General features: G+C 36.5%; 1 protein-coding gene across 1 annotated transcript in view; it reads left to right on the top strand.

Annotated features, from left to right (window-relative positions):
• ARHGAP15 (Rho GTPase activating protein 15) overlaps positions 1-21,280 on the top strand; it is a 639,510-nt gene that overhangs the window by 16,796 nt on the left and 601,434 nt on the right. Inside the window, exon 2 of the mRNA XM_003822828.5 lies at positions 9,195-9,373. Within this exon, the coding sequence (XP_003822876.1) occupies positions 9,209-9,373 (165 nt within the window). The 5' untranslated portion in view covers positions 9,195-9,208. The remainder of the gene's footprint in view (positions 1-9,194; positions 9,374-21,280) is intronic.

Raw genomic sequence — 21,280 nt, 5'->3', positions numbered from 1 at the left:
TGGGAAATGATAACTATTGCAACATATATATTAAAAATAGACTTGTGGTTATAATACATAAATAACTCCTATAAATCAGTAAGAAAAAGACAATCTGATTTTAAAAACAAGCAAAAGTATTGCACAGACACTTCACAAAAGAATATTGCATAGCAATCATCTTTACAAATAAAAGTTTGAGTGAAATAAGCCCATCAAGAAAAAATAGACTCTTTAGGTTTTCATTGATTTAAAGTTCAGAAATAGGCAAAACTTAGAAGACAGAAGAATGATTAGCTTTAGTGGGGTGAGGTGAGTAGTGAGTGGAACAGAGCTGTGCGGGGATTCTGGAGTGCTGATAATATTGTGTTTCTTGGTTTGGCTGTAATTACAAGAATGTGTTCAGTTTGTGACAATTCATTGAACTTTATATGCAAACATAGGCATGCACACACACACACATACACACAAGCTATTTAAAATGTATTTTACTCATAAATAATTGAGCAAGAGAGAACTGATTTTTAAATGCATTAAAGGAGATATTCTGAAAACTTTTATTTTAATGATATAGTTATTGTCCTTCACAACAATAGACTATGACATTAGTGTCCCATCATTAGACATGCCCTTTTGGCACTGAAATTCAATCTAATAAATTCAGAGTTTGGAGATGAGCATTAGGGAAAGACTAATAGATACAACAGCAAATTTGCTAAATAAAACAAATGTCAACCATATTTGACTGTTGTCAATTACTGATTACTGTTAATTACTGTCGAGTACTAATTATGCAATATGCAACTTCCACATATTTGAACCCTGGGCAGGCCAAGATAGCGATAGCCTGGCATAACTGCAACCAATGGGTGATTAGATTTAATCTGCCTGATAAAAAGACTTTGCGACTGAGTCAAGCACTTTAAGAAGGAAAGACAATAGAACAAGAAATCCCAGGAAACTGAGACAATCGCAGGTTAAAATTTCCTTTTTGCACTTGATACTCTCCCAACAAAGATTAGAGAAGTAGCCTGTCCCAGTGAGGGTCTGAGACTCCATTTGTTTCCCCAGTGTTTTCTAACGCTTTGGCTGCTGAGCAACTTGTTCTAGAGCTGATGTTTTCTCTTTAAGTGACATTTCATCATCAATGCCCTAAGATAGTCACCCTGTTTTCCCTTAATTGATAGTTGTACGCAAGAGGCGGAAAATCGCTCAGCATTTCTTGCTAGATTAGGTCAAAACTGACAGAGGAAACAGAGAGAAGATTGCATTACTTATGCCCCTTATGGCTCTCATCTGTATCTAAGAAGATTGCCATTTTATAAAATTTCTTATGCTCCCTAAATGTAATTACAATGGCACAGGCATTTTCTTCCTATTTGCTTTTCAATTTCTTACTACCTGCCTGATCATCAGAGGGAAATTCAGAAGCAGTTCCACTAATCTTAACTTTATTTTCCTTATGTCTCTTTAATTAGATGCAATTGCACCCTAGGAACCTTTTCTTTAAATGCTTTATTTAGTTATTCCTTTTAAGTCTTTACCTTTCTTTTCATTTGATTGTTGACCAGAAGCATTGAACATGTACCTAGATGTTCAGAGTGAAGTACCTAAAATTCTGGAATATTTTTTCCATATCACAGGGTGCCCTTTTCATAAGATTAATGTTTACAAATAGATACTGTAATATTTATTCTGTTTTAAAGTTAATTAAGAAGCATCCCACGAGCATGTTATGTATTTATTTTGTGGCCTCAGGGGTCAAGGATTCTTACTTGTGGATTTCTTTTCATCAAGTATCTTAGAAAGGGGTTATACCTTAAACAAAATCATCAATTTCCCCAGGATCCATAAGACAAAATCCCAATTCTTTAATAAAAATTACCAGGTTCTCCTAATGCAGCCTTAATCAACCATAGCTTTCCCACTTAGCCACCAACACTGTATCATCTTGTGTGGATGTTCACTCCTCTTTTCCTTAAATCTTGTGATCTCAGCCTGCACTGCTCTTGATATCCCCTCTCTGCCTTTCAGAGTCCTGTTTATCATACAGCATCCAGGCCTCACATCATCTCCACCCTAAAATCATCTCCAGTCCCATTCTCCACTGCACTCTAATCAGACTTCATGGTAGGCAAGCCTGCTTGTGCTTAACTCCACTGCAGGGTGCTTAATAACTTTGCAGAACCTGTGGGATGTGGCAAAATCTATGTCTCAGAGTAGAGGCTCAATAAATATTTGAAGTGTAAAATGAGCTGCTTTGCTCCCAACAGGATGGCGTTTGAAAGGTTAAGAGCTAAGAAAGATCATGGTTGCCTACCACACACTTATTCTACTTTTAAAAAATATTTTACTTGACATTTTCACCATTTAAGATGGCCATGTGCAGTGATAATAACTGTATTACAATTTACCATGCTGCAGACTTGTCAGACTTTGTCAGCAAATGCAGCAAATACTCCAGATTCCCTGCTATAAGTTAAATAAATGCAAAAACTTATTATCACATTTCCTATATATAACACCTGCCCAAAGACAATGTTACCCAATGGGGTGGCTATGGTCACATTCCTTTACTGTGATCTTCCTTTCTCATTCTATTCGACATTTTTGAAACTGAGTTTTATTGCACTCTCTCAGCTTACAGAGTGGTCGGGGAAATTAGACTTAATAGAGATGTAAAAGCCACAGGGAGAAAACAAAAGGAAAGTGAAATGGAAGGAAACTGAAATTAAAATGTTATTTTGGTAAATGGCTGCTGTGGTGGAGACAACAAACAATTGCAATGCGAGTTAATTACTGACCTGTCAGGAAAGTGTGACGCGAAGGTTGTGGCACACATTACTGGAGCTACCAGGACCACAACTCACTTCCACAGGGGAACAGACTTGTTCTACCACAGATCAACATAAGATCTTTCCAGGGGATAGAAATGAATTTCTCGGAGAAATACTATTTATCTGTGGAGTTGTCATGAGCTCTTAGCAGACCTGGAGAAACAGCTCCTCTAATACATGCAGAGCAGGGAATGGGGTTGTGTCACCAGAGAAAGTTTGTGCATGTTTAGGCAGGGGGACCTTCGCTCCTCGTGGTGGATGTGCTAAATATACAGCTCCCTTGCCATGGAGTGAAAACTCAGGCTAACACTCATGAAATAGGAATTCCCTGGGTGTATGGCCATTGCTTGCCTCTGAGATTTTACTCACAAAACTCTCAGTGGCAACCTATGTCTTCCAGAAGCATCCTTCTTTTAGGGAAAAATATCAAGTACCTATCCAAATCTGAAACTCAAGGAAGACTATTCTCAAAGCAAAAATCCCTGAAAATTCTAAGATTGTGATAAATTTGATCTTTTTTTAATGAGAAGAAGATACAGGGCTTTTGGGAAATAGAAATATGATATTTTTAACCCTAAAATATTATATGAATCTCCAAGCATACTTTAATATTAGCCTCAGAACACAGAAGAAACATTGTTTTCTTTCTGCCTCTAACTTATAATAAAATATCCATAGTTTATTTACTCTAAGAAATATTAGCAAGGGTGAGTTACACATTTTTAAAGTAAGAAAATTGGTCAAAGACATTTTCTTCTTTGCCAGGCTACATACACTGGCATAAACTAGGTTCCATATTTGTTTTTCATTTATACATTCAACAAACATTTAAGTCTCTATTGTTTTGTCAGGAAGCAGAGGAACATTTATAAATGATTAAGCAGAAAGACTTGCATGATATATACCTAACGTGGCTACACTATGATCATTTTATCTGCCAGATTTTCTTTACATTTCTTGTTACCTTTTCTTTCCATACACAATGTCCACTTGATTTGTGGGTCTATGGCGAAATCAAGGATGCTGGGGGGTGTGGGCCCTGAGTGCCATCCTAGAGTTATTCTGAACAGAATGTGACACCAGGGGATGGTGTTCAGTATACCCAAGCCTACATTTTCTCTACTCAGCAGCATAAAGATTATATCATAGTGCCTATCCAGTTTTTCCCAGCTCAAAAATTTCTTAATATATTTTTACTTTTAATGCTGTTGATGTGAAAGAGATGTCAAAAATACACATTCTAACTCAAAAGGGCAGGCTGCTGAGCTTTAGTGTAGTTAACAGAATGCAACAAATAATTGGGAGAGCAGCTATGAAATTTATGATTAGATGAAATATCATGTTCACTCCTATTTGCAGTATGAGTAGGAAAATCAAGCCCAGAAGCCCAGGACACCATCGAACCACGTAGTTTGAGCAGAGCCAAAGTTCGTGTTGCTCTTATGAAGTGCATTCTCATTACTGCTTCCTGTTTTTAAACAGGATTGAAAGGAGAACTAGTGTAATATCACAAGGTATTCTTGCTCTTCTGTTGGTACACGTAAAATCAGGAAGTCTAGAGAATAGTGAAGCCAGTCTTAAGTGATTTACATTTCAATTTCTAACTCAGGGATATTTATTTGGAGAGTTTAGTAAAATCAATGGATATCTCAAACACATGCAAAATGAGCCAGTTCTTCAATATTTTCATTAGTCATTCACCAGTGCTCTGTATGCCTCCTGTAAGAACATAAACACACAAGGCATCAATGTTTTCTCTAACAAAATTTAATAGTAACAATAATGATGATGACATGAGTGGGTAACGTGTTCTAGGAAGAACAAGGGGAATACTGAAGAGGCACATAGATCAAGCAAAACCTAAACTTAATATGATTCGAAGTTAATAAGCCTGATGTTACTAAATTACATAGAAATAAGCATAAGCAAATATTATTGATTTTACAATCTACCAAATCTAGAAAATTGAAGGTCAGTGAGGAATGAAAACATGGGTGGAACAACAGAATATAATTTAAGATTCCTGTGAATATTTTTGGAATAATAATGCAGAAAGACTCACAAAACTGGAGTTCCTCGTTCTCTTTGAGAGAACACCCTGAAATTAATACAGATATTCCTGGAAGAACAACCACTCCTAGGTTCTGGAAGCCAAGTCAAGTTGTACTCTGGGGTATGAGGGTTTCTTTTGAGTCGATGTTGAGCAGGCTTTGCAATGGAGTTTCTTCCCTAGAACCTTATTTCATAAAGGCTAAAAAATAAGACCACCATGGAAGGGATATTGCATCATACAGCTCTAGGAGGCACCATTTTCCAGAATGCAATGTTAATGTCCCATCCCCAGTCACAAATCCTACCACCTCTGAATTTATGTAAGGGCATAAATAGAGTGGACTGATCAATGCTCTTCTACTCTAAGATAGTTCTTTCATATAGCCAGAAGAGTTTCCAGTTTGAGATTCAGTTAAATGCTTCCTTGAGAGTTAAGGGAAAGTCTGACTGATATAACATTGTGTTAGCTAGTCTAATCATCCCCCTCCCATATACATCTAAGTGATTCAGAGGTAAGAAAGAATGGATGATGGAAATTTTTATAAATTTTGACTCTGTAGTTAGATTAAGCCTAAGTGAATGCTGCAGTGGGTGCTCTGGCAGCTGAAATATGAAAAGGATTATAGGGTGTCTACTAGAGAAAAAACTGTTGGGATGTAGGCAGGGGGAAACTGGGGAGTTGAAAGGGAATAAAGAAAGGGCTCTAAGTGGGACCCCAAAACAACTTGCAAAATATGGCCTAGAAACAGCCCTGTCTGCTTGGAATGAGAGGTTCCTAACGGGATGAATCAGAGGAAATCGTCTCTGAACCCAGGTACAGCAGTCACAGGTCCCACAGCCACTGGCACAGCTGTCATCATCCTGTTAGATTTCCATCCTCAACTGTCCTCCTTCTGTCCTGCAGCAGGGCTCTGCTTCCCTCTCAATTCATCTCCATTCTCAATTCATCCACAAAAAAACATTGTGTGTTATGTACATCCAGGACAACACACATTCTCTTCCTCAGAGTGTCTAGAATACCAGCCCCTCTGGTACTGGTTGGGTTAGAAGGGATGGGACTCTCAGTCAATCATTCAGCCAGATGAAAGATAAGCGAGATGATCAGATATCCCCACAGAGAGGTCAAATGCTACCTTCTCTATGAAATCCATTGTTTCTTTCTTTCTTCGAACTTCCCTGGTACTTTATGTCCCTTCATGACATATGTCAATACCTACCTTATAATATCCCAGGTATCTGCACACCTTTGCATTGCCAAATCCTTTGCCAGAAATGTCCAACCTGCACTGACTTAGCTCTGATGTAATCTGATCTTCTCTTGCAGACTTCCTCTCTCTCCACCTCCCACTTCCACCTGAGTTTAATGCCATTGCTCCTCTCCCCACCTGGGCACTGCCCTATTCTCAGTTAATTATTGATTGTTTCTCTATTGCCCTCACCAAACTCTGGGGCACTTGATAAAGATTATCTCTAGTCTCTAAAATGGTGCCTGCCACTTAGGAGAATCTCAGTAAAGGTCGAAGGGGTATATGTATGTTTTCTGTTGATAGAAATCTTTAAGATGAGGTTTTGTGTCATTTTTCTCTATCTTCCCAGAGCAATATAGTGGTCTGCAAAATTAGAAATCCCCAAATATTTAACAATAGAAGAACAATTATGAAATAGCATCGAGTCAATGACCTTGCAGAGCAAAGTACGTGGGAAGCAGAATAAAGAGAACAAACTGAGTGGAGGGGGTTTCAACAAAATGTAACGACAGGGTGAGATGGAAAAGGAAGTGAAGGCTGGAGGAGAGACAGTGAGCAAATTGAGAGAAATAACATTAACATTGTGGTAGAGAGAGAGATCCGCCTGATGGAAAGATCTAAGAAAGCAAAATCTTGAAAGTATTTTCTGCAGCTTGTCCCCATGAAAACAGAGGTGGGGAAGCCAGATAAAAGGCTTTGTAATGAATCCAGCCTTTTGACAGTAGCATATCACTAGGCAAATTATGGTTTGATTGTGAAATCAATATAGGAATGCAAATTTTGATTTGACACTGAAATTTGTCCAGCTTCTGAGGAAGCAACATGTCCTATAAATGGTGTACGGTTGGGCTATGTAAACACCGTGGCTAGATGCTCTTGGCCAGAAGAGAGTGGCTTCAGCCTGAGTGATTTCATCCACCAATATTACAAACACACTGTCCTTAGAGTTTGAATCTATTGAATAATGTGGGAAATCAACCCTTGAAGGCACTCAGAGGAGAAAATATTTTTCTAGAAAAATATATGATTTTCTTCTTAATACATACTTCAAATTTTTATTTCATACTTATTGAAAAAAACTCTTGCATTCTCAATTAGATAATTTTGAATAATACATTACTCATGTAAGCATATAAAAAGGAAAATAAGAGCAAAATAAATTGGCTAAGCAATTGCTAAAACAACTTTTCTATAAACATCTTCCTGATTTATTACTGAAGAATCATAAAGTGCAAGTGTTTAAAGTATACAATTTGTTCATTTTTAATATGTGTAAATGCCTATGAAACCAACACCACAATCAAGGTAACAGACATACCCATCATTGCCAAAACTTTGCTCAATGTGATCCATACTTGCCTCTATCCTTTCCCTAAGGAATTACTGATCAGCTTTCTGTTAGCATACCTTAGTTGGCATTTTTGAGAATATTATATAAATGAAATTATATAATAAATCTTCTTCTTCTTCTTCTTCCTCCTCCTCTTCCTCCTCCTCCTCCTCCTATTCCTCTTCTTTTTTTTCAGTTTCTTTCACTCAGCAGAATAAATTTGCAATTCATCTATGTGGTTTTATGCATCAATAGTCTGTTCCTTTTTATGGTTTATTGTTTTCATTGAATAAATTAAAATGTGTCTATCTGTTCACCTGTTGATAGACATATGGGTCTTCTTTTGGGAATAAAATACCTGCTCCTCCACCTCTTTCTGCCTGCCTGTTTTACTGGAAAAATTATGAGTCTCTCTGATCCTCATTTTTTTCTTATGAAAATATGGGTTTAATGGCTATTTTATAGGAGTTTTTTGAGAATCAACCATTGAGCACATTGCTTAGCACATAGTAGATACTAAGTATTAGCTTCTTTTCTAATTTGTCATTTAATTGCCTTACTGGTATTTATTGTAAAGTAACAATTTTCCTCCTATCAAAATATTTCCTTTTCTGTTCGTCTTAGTGTCTGCCTGCTTGGCCATTAGAATGAATGATTCTAGCCTCATTGTCCAACAAACATTGGGGTGGCTATACACTTGCCTCCTTAAAACATGATTCTTCTTTTGGATTATATTCGCTCCCATAACTGACTAGTCACAGTTTTGTTCACTGTACACAGTGCTCGGAGCCCGCTATAGGATGTCTATTAGGTTAGACTTGGAGACAAGAATCAGACAAGAAGAGGGCTGTTTCCAGAAAATGAGAAGATGTGTTTGTATTGCAACCATTCTGTTTGAAATGAGGTGCTGTGTTCACTTGAGGAACTTTTGGGGAGGGACATTTGAAGAGGATTATGGATGAGGGGCTCAGCTAAAGCTCTACCAGTCCACCCTCTGGTGCTGCCACAGTTTAGTTCTCTTTGTTTTCTTCCTCCAAATTCTATTTTTTCTCATTGCTGCTCCTTTAAAGTGTGTCCATACTAAATTTTCTTGCCTAAATCAGACTCCTTCTATTAAAATAAATGGTGCTGATTTTTTTCTTCATATTCTTTATAAATACGATGTCCAACTAAGCTAGCAAATCTAGTTCAGTTGGCAGATGGCAGTGGATGAAGGAATTTTAATTTCCCCCTGTGAGTATTGTGAGTGGGGGTAGGGGCTCTGGGGTCTGTTTTGCTCTGACACCAATTTTACTCACTTAAATTTGTCTTTATTCATAGAGATTTTTGTTCACCAAGAACGGGTGCTGATGGTAGCATGTAGGGGTAAAGTGGGTAATAGACCAGTGAAGTTGTGGATTAAAAAGCATATGTCCTCAAGACAATTGGTGGGCAACACCATTTCTATATAAGGAAAACTGTATCTCATTACTGTTAGGAGTTTGTTAATGGAATTAAGAAACACAGTCTATCGTTGTGCTACCTACAAACTTCTGAAGTCCTCTGTTATGTATAGTGCTATCCACATGTAAAGGTCCCAACTGACAAAATAACTTACAAAGGAACTACTTTTTTCTTCACAAGTCAGAGAGGTGAAGACTCTCGTTTATCAACTTTTAATATCCTAATGATTACTAGGGACACTCCATCAAGAGTTTTCATGGAAAAGTGTATGTTTAGAATAACATAATACATTTTATATTTTATCAGGATAGCACTATAATATGCAGAAATCTACGAATTCTGATACTTCCGTGGAAACACTGAATTCTACCCGCCAAGGCACAGGAGCTGTGCAAATGAGAATCAAAAATGCCAACAGCCACCATGACAGGCTCAGCCAAAGTAAATCCATGATCCTCACCGATGTCGGGAAGGTCACTGAACCTGTAAGTCAAATACCCCAAATATCCCAAGTTCCTTGTCATACAGAATTTTGTAAAAGGAAAAAAAAAAAAAAGCTAATTAGTCTTGTTTTATTTGTTTTCCTAATGTGCATGAGAAAACTGTTTTTGTAATGCATTTTATCTTGCATACTTACAGTCATGATAATATCCCCAGTTGCAAGAGAAGAGCTGGGCTTAATCCAGAGTGATAAAGTGGATTTGGAGCTAGACTGAAGAGCACCTTTGACTCATTTTAAGGGCCTCTACTATCATGCTTCAGTGTCATAAAAATAATGAGGTTATGCTAGCATGTGGCGTTTGTACTTCCAAATACAGTACATCACTTTGAAAAGCCAGAGGCTAAAATTAGCTAAGAATGAATTGAGAAAAAAAAATCTCAAAAAAAATTGTGAAAATCTCTTCCTTAAAATCTCCCAATAATATACGATACTGGAAATTATGATTTGATTTGGAGTGGGCTTAAAGGATTGAAATGCTGTGGCTATTTAAGGTTTGGAGAGGAAGCCATTTTGTCTCGATAATGTGTCATTAGGAAGATTTGAAATAAAATAGTTAGAGATGAACTCTACTGCCAATTGTGTCGCTGGCCCTGCACGCATCCTGAGCCACTAAACCCACTGATTGCGATGAGTCTCCTCTGGTTAATTTTCTTCTATAATGGTGGTAACTTGCAGCTGAGGCCATAGGATGTTACAAAATTATTTATGCAATGTTAGCCACTCTTTTGGACCCCAGATCTATTTTGTTTCTCACAGTGAGAGCAAGAGCGAGGAGAAATAGGTTAGCTGGGGACAGGCTGAGTTCCAGTCACCCTGCAGAAACATGTGAGCTATTAATTGAGTGTTCTGTTAATATCATAGGGGCCTATGAAATATTCAGCTTCCTAACTGAGTTATTAAATGAGATAAACTTGCTGAGTAGCATGTTACCAATTGTATTTATTCCCCATTTTTCACTCAAAAAATTAACCCACAGCAATCTCAGGAACATGAGAAATATGTGATTTTAATCATTCTTTCCTCAGGTGTTGTAGACAAATTTAGCATGAGGAAGCCAGTGATTATATTTGGGGAGTGAGAACTACATCCTTAGATAAAGTAACTAATGAGATATGCATTTTTCTTTATTTACTTTCTCATTTAAAAGTATTGTCTCCTGGGAGGTACAACACTGCCAGCCTAACTTTGCTTTTAAACCAGCTAAAATGTTCATCAACTATGAACTTGAGACAGTGGTTAGAGTAAATTATTGGAATCTCTATAATGTATTATCAGTAAGAACTGTACCTTTGAAAAAGTTTAAAAGTTAAGTATATTTAATGATGCCTAACATATTTTATTGGCTGTGTTTAACAAAAGGCACTATGCCGCAGTTGTTTTTGACAAGCATGAAAACATCACAGCGTGAGACTGCAAAAGGAATTATGGAGAGAAATTACAAGTGATCCATCTCTCAATGAATTATCCACCTCAATAGCCCGCAGAACTCAGCTACCAATTAACACCTACTTTATTACATGTTGGGATGTACTTAATAACTTTCATGTGTTTATGCACTATTACCTTGACTGATGCCTCTTGTACAATTAGGCATAATTGGCATATCAATATGCAAAAGTTAAAAGGATTAACCCTCTTAAAACTAATGAGCATTTCTGTATCCAGCTGCTAAATGAGACAAAATTAGCATTTTTCACTTTTGGGCAGGATTTTATCATGCAGTTTCTCATTGTTGATATTACCTTGTTACATAACTTTAGTTTGGGGGGTTGTATGCTGGACTGCTAGAGAATAAGAGTTTTCCAAAGTTAAATTAGCTATAATTATCCCAGCTTTTGTTTCCGCATTCTTAGCCTGGGCAATATGTATTCCTCGATAAGGAACAAAAATAAAAGTTACTTTTGGTTATGTGTGCTCAGTGCATAATTATATAAAAGGGGTATTTTAGTGAGGATGTGTCATTTCACCGAGAAAACTTGGCTCAGAGATACTGTATTGAAAGCTTGCCATGGCACTAATTTTCTTTCTGTCTCAGTTCTTTTCATCTCTTTTTTCCATGCACAATTTTCTGACTAGATACTGACAGAATGTAAAGTATTTTGGCATATTTATTCAAACAAGCCTGTTAAAGTTATCTGCTCAAGCTAAACTAAGAACTTGATTTTTCAGAAGTTGGGTGGTGGGGTGAGGTCAAGGGGGAGATTTTGAATTTAGAGGTGGGAAGAGATGGGTACTAAAAATGTGGGGACATATTCAAATGCAGTAGGGTTTGTTGTAACAGAGGCACATACATGTAGTCTATACTGAAAAAAATCAAAAGTATTTAGAGATCATACATATGTCATGCATCCTACTTAATATATATGGCATATGCGTACTACTTGTTCACTAGTATAACAATTATGGAAATCCAATATGACTTACTGGACTATATAATAACACAAGGATCTGATATTACATTCATCATGACTTAATTCATTACAAAAATGATAAAATATTCTAGAGTCAAACCAATTCTGTAATTTTCTCACAAATTCATAAATTCCTCTTGTAAATTTTGTTCAATTAAAATGTTTTTAATATGACTCTTAACTTAGAACACAATACAAAATTCTCCTGTATATGTCGTAAAAGCTTTGATTCTTAGTTATCTTAAATGAGGAATGCTATGAAATGCCAATATAAACATTTATCCAACCCTAAGCTATGCAAACGTAGGTGAATTTACTTGCTAAGTTAGAAATTTTGATAACCTAAATGTTGCAGGAAAGCATCTCAGTAAAACAGATATGAATCCTCCATTAGTATTTTATTGGTGATGTGCATCGTTTTCTTTAGACATCAAATAATCATTCTAAAATTTCGTTAATAAAATCAATGCTTTTTCAAAATTCAAAGAAGTTACTTTTTGACGTGGGAAATGTTGGAGAGGTGGGCAGTTTCGAGAGGGGGAAGTGGTTTGCAAGAAAATCGCCCATCTGTAAGAGAGATCTGGAGAGCTCCCTTTGGTGGGGAAAGAACAGTCTTTGGTCTCAGTGATTTGTTGTCCTGTCCTGAGCACCAGAGTGAGACCTCTTAAAGGTAGACAGCTTATTTACCAGAATGTGCTAAACAGAAAATCAGACAGTTGAGGGCCGATAGATGGGGGCAAGTGAACTGTGCCTGTTTAAGGGCTAAAAAGACCAATGTGCATTGCAGCAAATAGCTATTGCAAAAGGTTTAATGTGGCTTTGATGTTATTTATAAGAGAGATGCTCCTGCCTAATACACAGTTTAGAATAGATATTAATGAGGAGTTTAAATAGCCCGAATCAGGAAACTGCAGACATATGATTTGCAGGCAAGAGTAGTTTCGGCATTTAATGCTGGTGTCTTAAGCAACAACATGTATGAATATTCACCGTTTCCATCTTGTAAACGCCACAGAACGGCATTACTTCATTCATGGCCATCATGAACAGGAAAATATTTTTTTATTGGTATTCAGAAAAAGACTTAGGTGGAGCCATTTTTAAACATTAACATACAAGATTCCTTTTACTTCCATTAACAGACTGTTTGTTCAGTTTTTAAATATATTATCAGAAAAAAGAGGAAACAATTTTCTTTTGTTTCTTACTTCTGTGATTATAGGATACTTGCCAAAGTTGTGGCTAGCCAAAAAGGCAGACATAAAAATTGCTACTAAAAATATAAACCTTCTGTTTAGTAGAGTTTTTAAGAAATATTATGAGATTGTAGGGCTTGTCCATGTTTACTTCAAATCAAGCTTATAGTTAGGTTTGAGGCTTTGTTTGTATAAATTGTCCTGAAGTGGATCCTGATATTTAATTAAAATGACACTAAATCACATTGAATTGATAAGACTTGGCATCTCAAACAAAGGTAATTGCCCGTATTGGTTTTGTGCAAAAATAGCACTGCTTGGAAAATGTGCAGCCAACACAGACTGTCAACTCCATTTATAGATCAATATGTGAAAACCATTGATCAGGCAGGCATGTGTAACAGTAACACTTTGCATTTATTTGTTGTTTTTATACCACATTAAGGCTTACAGGATTATAGGATTCCTAAATATTTTGACTTCCTCATAAATATATGATCTGTTGCATGTTAATTAAATGAGAGTCTGCAGCCATTTCTAAAATTGTTTTTAGTTTGATGATTTCCTTTTATTGCTGTGGATCGTATGATCTGAAAATGGATTAGTTTCCTTCTGCATAAAGATTATTAAAGCTTATTTTAATGTGTCCTATTTAGTGTAAGATGTGTCTGTATTTTTGCTTTGAAAAACATAGATACAGACAATTATTTTCTCGTAGCGAGTGGCTGATCTTTTTTTATTAACTGGGCATTCTCAGCGCTCAGGGTAGAATTATTTCCTGACATATTTTGCACACCCTGTAGATAACGGGTCTTCTTGACTTCCCTGATAGAATATGTTTTCTTTCTTTTCCTTTTATCTAGCTCTGTAGTACAGGCATCTGACCAAACATTATGTAGAAAATAAACTGACCATCTCAATTAAATTCTAGACACACACAAATATAATTTAAATTCTATTTTTCTGATTCAAGAACAAGCCTTATGAACTGTTCTTATACACTGCATTCTTCAGTTAAATCTCTCTTATCTCATCAATGTAAGGACAGTGTTTTGTTCCTAATCTTTATTGGACTATTGTGGATGACATTTGTAAGCCATTTTGGTTTATAAGGAAAAGCTGGAGGACAGTGGAGTGAGACTCTCCAAAGATCCAGGCCTCTGATATGACTACACAATAATGTGTCTTCCACTGCAATTTTCTTTACCACTGGGAGGGCAATTTTGTTGAGATTTTTTAATATTTTCTATATACATTAGGAGTGCTGCTTTCAAGACAGTGCTTTCTATACAATATTAAAATAATAAAAGAAACAAGATTTTAAAAACAGCAACAAACAAATAAGCATGAAATTCGAAGGTTTTCTAAGGTATTTTGCAGACATGCTGTAGAACAGATGAAAAAGTTTGTTAGCTAGAATTTTGACTTTTACACAATATGCCCCTGGGAGAAGAAGATTCAAAAACCACTGGAGATTTCTTTCCTTGCCCATGCCACCCTTTGCCGTCTCATGCTGTGAAAATCTTTAACTCTATTTACCAAGCACAAATTGGACTTGCCAAAAGGTTCAGAAAGTTTATGACGACAGTGAAGAGTCCATACTTCAAAGAAAGAGCTAGGGCTCTCACATCCACATATGTGGCTGCACCGTTTCCATCTTAACCTGAGCATAGCTAAATTTGTTTATAATCTCCTACTGATTGAACATGGTGCTGAATGTACATGAGATACATTTTTTTTTAAGTTAGTCCTCTGATTACTAATTTGAATCCAAAACTCTAACCTTGTTAGCATCTGGACTTATTTCCATAATAACAACCCCTTCAGAACCTACAAAGTAATGAATAATTGACAACAAATGAAATGTTTTGATAGTTGTCGGCACAAAGCATGTTTAATGTTTTGTGTTGCTTCCTAGCTAATTATGTAGATGACACATTTGTCAGACCTTGACTGCCATTAGAAACGTGTTTCCAGAGGGGAGAAAAACAGGCTATTCATAGAGTAATTAACTAGAATGCTCAATGACCTGTGAGAGATTCAAATCGCTGCCAGTTCAGACATTGTTTTGTTACAGAGCAGAGGGGTAATTAAAATTCCAAATTACAGTCCTATGATGGAGCATTTGTTTGTTGACAGTATACTCTTACTCTAGTTTGTTAATTTTTTTTTAAATTGCTTCTAATCCATTTTATAGCTTTAGGAGTTCCGTCTTTGAATTTGCTGACAACTAATATTATGGTAAATTGTACTTCAGTTGAGTACCGCGTGCCTCACAATTTCAAGGGACCACAAGGTTGGTGGGATAAAATAGCTCCTTCTCAAGACTGACAGATCAGGTGCTGTCAGCGAGAATGCCTCTAACATGGAACATCTTGTCAAATACTGCTTCCAATTCTATATGAGGGGGAAATGAACTAGTGGAAAATACAAAGGTAGAGAGGAAAGCAACAATGAACAACTAGAACGGAGCAAGAAGCTGTTCTCCCAATAAGAAATGATTGATTAAGTGTTCTGTTACCGAGTAGGAGAGAAGAGTGAGAGCTGAGGATGATTTGGGAAATGGTGTTGAGATTGTGGTGCTGAGTTCAAGGCAGAAGATGCGGCCGTCTGTAGGAGGGCTCACCTAGATCACCCAAAGGGTGGCATGTTTCACAGTCACCTTTCATCTCAGGTCAATAACAAACCATGGAATGACAGATATCATTCATGAGATGTTTCAAGGAAATATTGGGATAGTTTACAAATCTAGAGGGCTAAAATAGTCTAAAAAATTCAGTTCCAGTGGAACATGTATTTAGGTTGCTGAAAGTGAGAATATAGTTTTATTAAAAAGATCTGACAGAAGTCACACGGTGTTTGATGCAGGCGAACTGACAGAGGCATCCAGTGAGTGCTGATTATCCCGAAGTCACTGTCAGCTAGGATTGATTTTCACTTTCTCCATTTATGTAACGGTTCCTGTAATACAGCTGACCCCGAATCACGTTACCTTGTCATTTCTCTGCATGGATCAAGAAGAGATGAGCTGAAAATAGCTAGACACTGACCTTGAACTTACCAGAAAAGTGAGAAGTGACAGTGGGGTTTTTCTGTAGTTCATGTACAAAGACGAAGGCACACTGTTCCTCTGTCGAGTTCACTGCAGCAGCACAAGGGGGCAGAGCAGTACTAGAGATTACAGGTAACACAGCTTCTGCAACAGCATGGCAAGACTCTGAAATACGGAGTTAGAGCCAGAGGTCTCATTTTTACATCTTAGTGTAGACATAAAGGAGAATTACTGATGAATCAAAATCTCAGGTCCCCTGATGTTCATAATCAGTAATCTAAAAGTGTACATTCTAATTAAAAAAGGTTACCTAATACGCTGTGTGCCAGCAACTATGCTTTTCCACTAAATTTTTGCAGCATCTCTTATTTAATTCTTATAATACTCTTCACTCTTAAAATAACTTTGGAACCATAGTCAATATTATTAAGAGAGGTTTAATTTATGGCAGACTCCCAAGGTGATATGTGTCACTTTACATACAATTGTATCAGCAGATGGGAATATTCTTTACATATTTACCAGATATTAACACCCAAAAATTAAAACTGGAGAGTGTTTAATGGCAGTGTGCACTCACGAACAGGTAAAAGGCAAGCTAGAAAATGGTGTTTACCATTTAATTTACATTTATTTATGCCTGTATGTCTTCCCATTTTAATATCTGCCTCAATTTTCAAAAATGTATTTTAATGGATCATCATTATAACCTTGATTAACCTAAAACGCAGTATGTCAAATATTATCCTTTGCTTGCTAGCACTCAGTTAAGCTAAATCATTGCTGTACTGATGCTGAATGTTTCTGATAAATGGCACTTTAAAATCTTGGCAAGTGAAGCAGAGAACTGAAGCAGGTTGAGAAACAGAACAGCAAACACTGACTCAATTATCCCCCAGGTTGTAAGTGCCTTATGTAATGGCACGGTAGCATCTTTGCTTGTGTGATGGCATAATAACATTTTTGCAGGCCTGCATAATAACTAGACTCTTCCTTGTATACAGTAGATTCTATGTATGTGTACAGGTAGTATATGTATATATACACACACATTTCTTTATTTATATAGATATATAGCATATATACATATCTATATACAGATATATAGAAATATATGGAGAGATGTATTTGTATATAATTTATATTTGGACCTATTTTTCTGTTCCAGGAGAAAATAATAACATATATATTTACAAGCTGAAATATCAAGATTGCCTCAAGGTTCTTCTTCTGTAAATATAACTCAGGACAAGCTGACAATAAGATCAGAGAAACAAGTAGACTTCCAATATGTTTCAAGGATAGAATAAATAAGAGATCATTCCATTGCCAAGAATGTGGCAGAAAATATTCAGAATATCTGTGTCATCACAGAAATCTATAGTACCTAGTTTTTGCCCTTTGGCAGAAGAAAAGCACAAGTCCTCTGACTTAGAAAGATTTGCTATTTGGAGGAGGCGATATAAGTGGGGGCGGCGGTGTGTTTATAGCTATAAAACTTGTGTGTCTAAAAATGACACCTTCGAAGGCAAGCCTGAGGAACAGATGCATTCCTTGAGAATCACACAATTACTTTGCCTTTCTGCTCCTCAGAGAGTGCAGGAGACCTCTTGCATGGCCTCTCCTAGGTGGTAGGAAACCCATCCCTAAACGGTTGATTAGCCTCTGCTTCGGAGGTCAAGGCAGACATAAAGGTGTTGTCTGCTAATACACTTCCCCAGAGTTTTGTTTTTTGTTTCATTCTCTTTCTTTCCACTGCCTTCAGTGTGCAAGGCTTTTAATAAGGGACTTCAGTCCCTGATGTGTTCAGATTCGGTTTATTGTTACCATCTGTTTAATTATCCTCTCAGGTTTGTGTTAGGAAGCATTAAAGTATTTTATCCAGCCTTTGAATCCCCATGTTCCTAAAGAGATGTGGGTAAAGTACGTGTCAGTTTTCAAAGAGCATGTTAAAAACTGATAAGCAGAACCATCTCCAAACAATAACATGTAAGGCAAATACATTTTTTTACATTAATGCATGTTACAACTAATTAGCAAATGTACAGCAATGTGGCACTCTCACGGAAATGATGCCATCTTCTCTATATGAAATCTCATATGCTTCTCCTTTGAGGTGATGGATTTTTATGATTCCTATTCACTTCCAATGCACTGACAATAAGTTTATTGGGGGAAGAGATATGGAATTTGATTTGTAATAGGACATATAGTTGTCATATGTCAAGCAGATTTATGGATGTGCTGAAGTTAAAGATAAATCACATACCCAGAGAAAAAGGACAGAATGTTTGGGGAAAAATGAAAAAACCCAGGGGAAATTCAGTTACTTGATTTTTTTCTCCTCTTCCTCTTGACTTTCCTCCTCATTATTATTATTACATTTCATGTCATCATTATTATTACTACATTGCATGCTTTTTTTTTCTGGAGAAAAAGCAGCATGTTGCTTCCAGTAAGCACTATAGTCACCGTTATATCTGGTGCAGTTTTCCATGTGCAAAAACCATTGATAACAAAAATTACACGGGCTGACACAGATGTGTTATCAGTTTATGTCCAAATTATTTTATATATCACTATTTTAGTGAAATTTTTGGAAATTATAAAACAAAATTAAGTATAAATGTGTAAGTATCAAAATGTTTTAGATGTCAGAAACCCTGAAAATCAAATGGAAATAAATCATGCTTTTACTTCCTAAATCAAAGAAGCCAAATGATTAATCATTATTCTTTTTTATGTATCCCTTACGAGGTGATTTCAATAAACTTTTTTTTCTGAGATTCCAAGATGTTATCAGATTTAAAATGTATTTGAAAGTGTTCAGAAATGGTAGTTTTGTTTTTGTGTAAGTACCTTTCCACAGTACCATAAACATAAATGACCAAAGTACTGATCTCTTTTTATTCCTTTGTGAAGAAACCAGCGCTGTTCTTGCCTTATGCTCTTACATTATCTCTGTGAAGGAAGAATAGTGATGACACCAACTTTCCTCCACTACTTTTGGACACTAAACCTGCTTTCTTTCCCACAGGGTAAAATAAAGCTGCTGTCTTCATATTTCCAATGAGAAGGGACATGTGTCTCCTTGCATTGAATTGTCTTAGATCATATCATGTAGCACAAAGTGACCCAATATAGGAAGACAGGAAAACAAAGTGACAGTTTTGTTTGCTCTAATGTAAACGCCAACATCAAAACATGGGGCAAATCCTAGAGGCCCACTGCCAGAACACACGAATTAAATAGCAAGAGCTGATATTCTGTACTTAAAAAAATGTATTCAAGGGATATTCTGTAATCAGCAGTGAAAGGTTAATGAACAAATAAGCTTAGCTCAGGTTAGACAAACTGAGTGTAACTACCACTGTTTTTAAAGCCATGAGAAAGTGAATCTGGCTGATACTTGATAATACATCACACACTGTGGTCTTACCTATTGATTACAGGCTGACAATGGGTAACCTTTCATGGCAACTTCCTCTTTTACCATGAATTATTGACAGTATTAATGCCAATAACACATGATCAAATAGGAAAGAAATTTACATTCCTGGATGTACTATCCTTAACCTCCATGCCTTTAACGTCAAGAAAGAAAAGAAGAAAGAAAGAAAGAGAGAAAGAAAGAAAGAAGGAAAAAAAGAAAGAAAGAAAGAAAAAATGTCTTCTTTCTTGTCTTGAAAATGCTAATGAGTTAGCTTTGACTTTTAGACAGGTTATTCATGTGACATCCCGATTATTCTCATCCACAACACAATCTGGGTAACACAGCCCTACATTTAAGGGAATCTTGCTGTTGTTATTTTCACCCTAGTGTCCTCTAATAGTTTATAGATCCTAGGAAATTTTACTCTAATGGTGTGTCCTAAGGTCTCTGCATTAATAATTCCTGCTCGTTGAGTGGTCACCATCTCAATCCTGCCCCTGTGTGTGTCCCTCTAAGAGTCCCCAAAGTGGGAAATAGGAGAACACGTTTCATCTATTCATTTCATCTATTTATTTATTTATTTGTACATTTTTATTGGCACTAACAGTATGTCAGAGACTCCTTTGAAGGCTGGGGACATAAACCAAAAAGTTTCTCTGTCCTCTAGGAGGTTACATTCAAGTGAGGTAGAATCTTTACCTGGAATAGCCCAGACTCTGCTGTTAGCTACCTAGACATCCTCATTGCCACTGCCACCACCACCTCTTCAAACTAGTATTAGTGTCATGTACGTTGCATTTTACCACAAATACTTTACACCATGCTTAAAAATGCCCTGTAAAAAAGAGACGTTCACCTCGTGTACCTTGCGTTTTACCACAAACACCGTACACCATGCTTAAAAATGGCCTGTAAAAAAGAGACGTTCACCTCCTGTAGGATGAATTTCTGTGTGTTGTATATCTCAAATGACAAGCTTTGATTTTTTAAAACTTCAAATTATAAGAATTCCACCTGATTTTAACCTACTTTAAACTCCCTTGTGCACTTTGACCTATTTCCTATGTCTTGTGTTTGGTGTACCCAAGCTATTGAAGTACTTTCTTTGGTAACAAGTCAAGCTGCTAGTATTCTTATCTGGTTAGATTTATAATGCCTCTTTTATTCATCATTCTTTCTTTTTCCTTCTTCCTTAGTCTTTTTTGAATTTATGATAAACTTTTCACTGATGTTGAAATAATAATTTTTATGAATACGAATGAAAATGTTAATATATTTGATGTCTATAACTATTTTTGTTTCAACACGAAAACTGAACACAGACATAATTTAAACTTCTACAGAGCATTCAAAATTTTCAAGTTCTTGACTTAAAAATTTTACTTTGATCTTTGCTACTAGGGTCTGACTGAGCATTGTCCTTCAAGTAGCCATAATTTTGGGGGTTGATTGTGGTTTGTACATGATCTAATTATAACTTGCCAAAGCAGTTTTTATCATTAGCGTTATTCTTATCTATTCTTTATTCTTATCATGCCATTGTAGCCTTTAAAGTACTTGCTGGCCATTTTACTAACGTGCACCCCATCAAAGCAAAGGTGATTACATTAACCAGGAGACAAAATAGGCTCTACTGAGACCTCACAATTCCTTATTTTTCTTACATATGGATAATGGGACAGCAGTCTTGCTATGAGAATGGCCCAGGAAACCCAGATTGGATTCAGTATGCATTTAAGACCATGGTTTCTCACTTTTTGACTGTTAACCTGAGCTTGCCACCACTCATGCTGCCCTT

Source organism: Pan paniscus, chromosome 13, assembly GCF_029289425.2.
Source record: "Pan paniscus chromosome 13, NHGRI_mPanPan1-v2.0_pri, whole genome shotgun sequence".
Lineage (NCBI taxonomy): Eukaryota > Metazoa > Chordata > Mammalia > Primates > Hominidae > Pan > Pan paniscus.
Note: the sequence above shows the minus strand (reverse complement) of the source record. Positions and strands in the feature narration are given on the sequence as shown.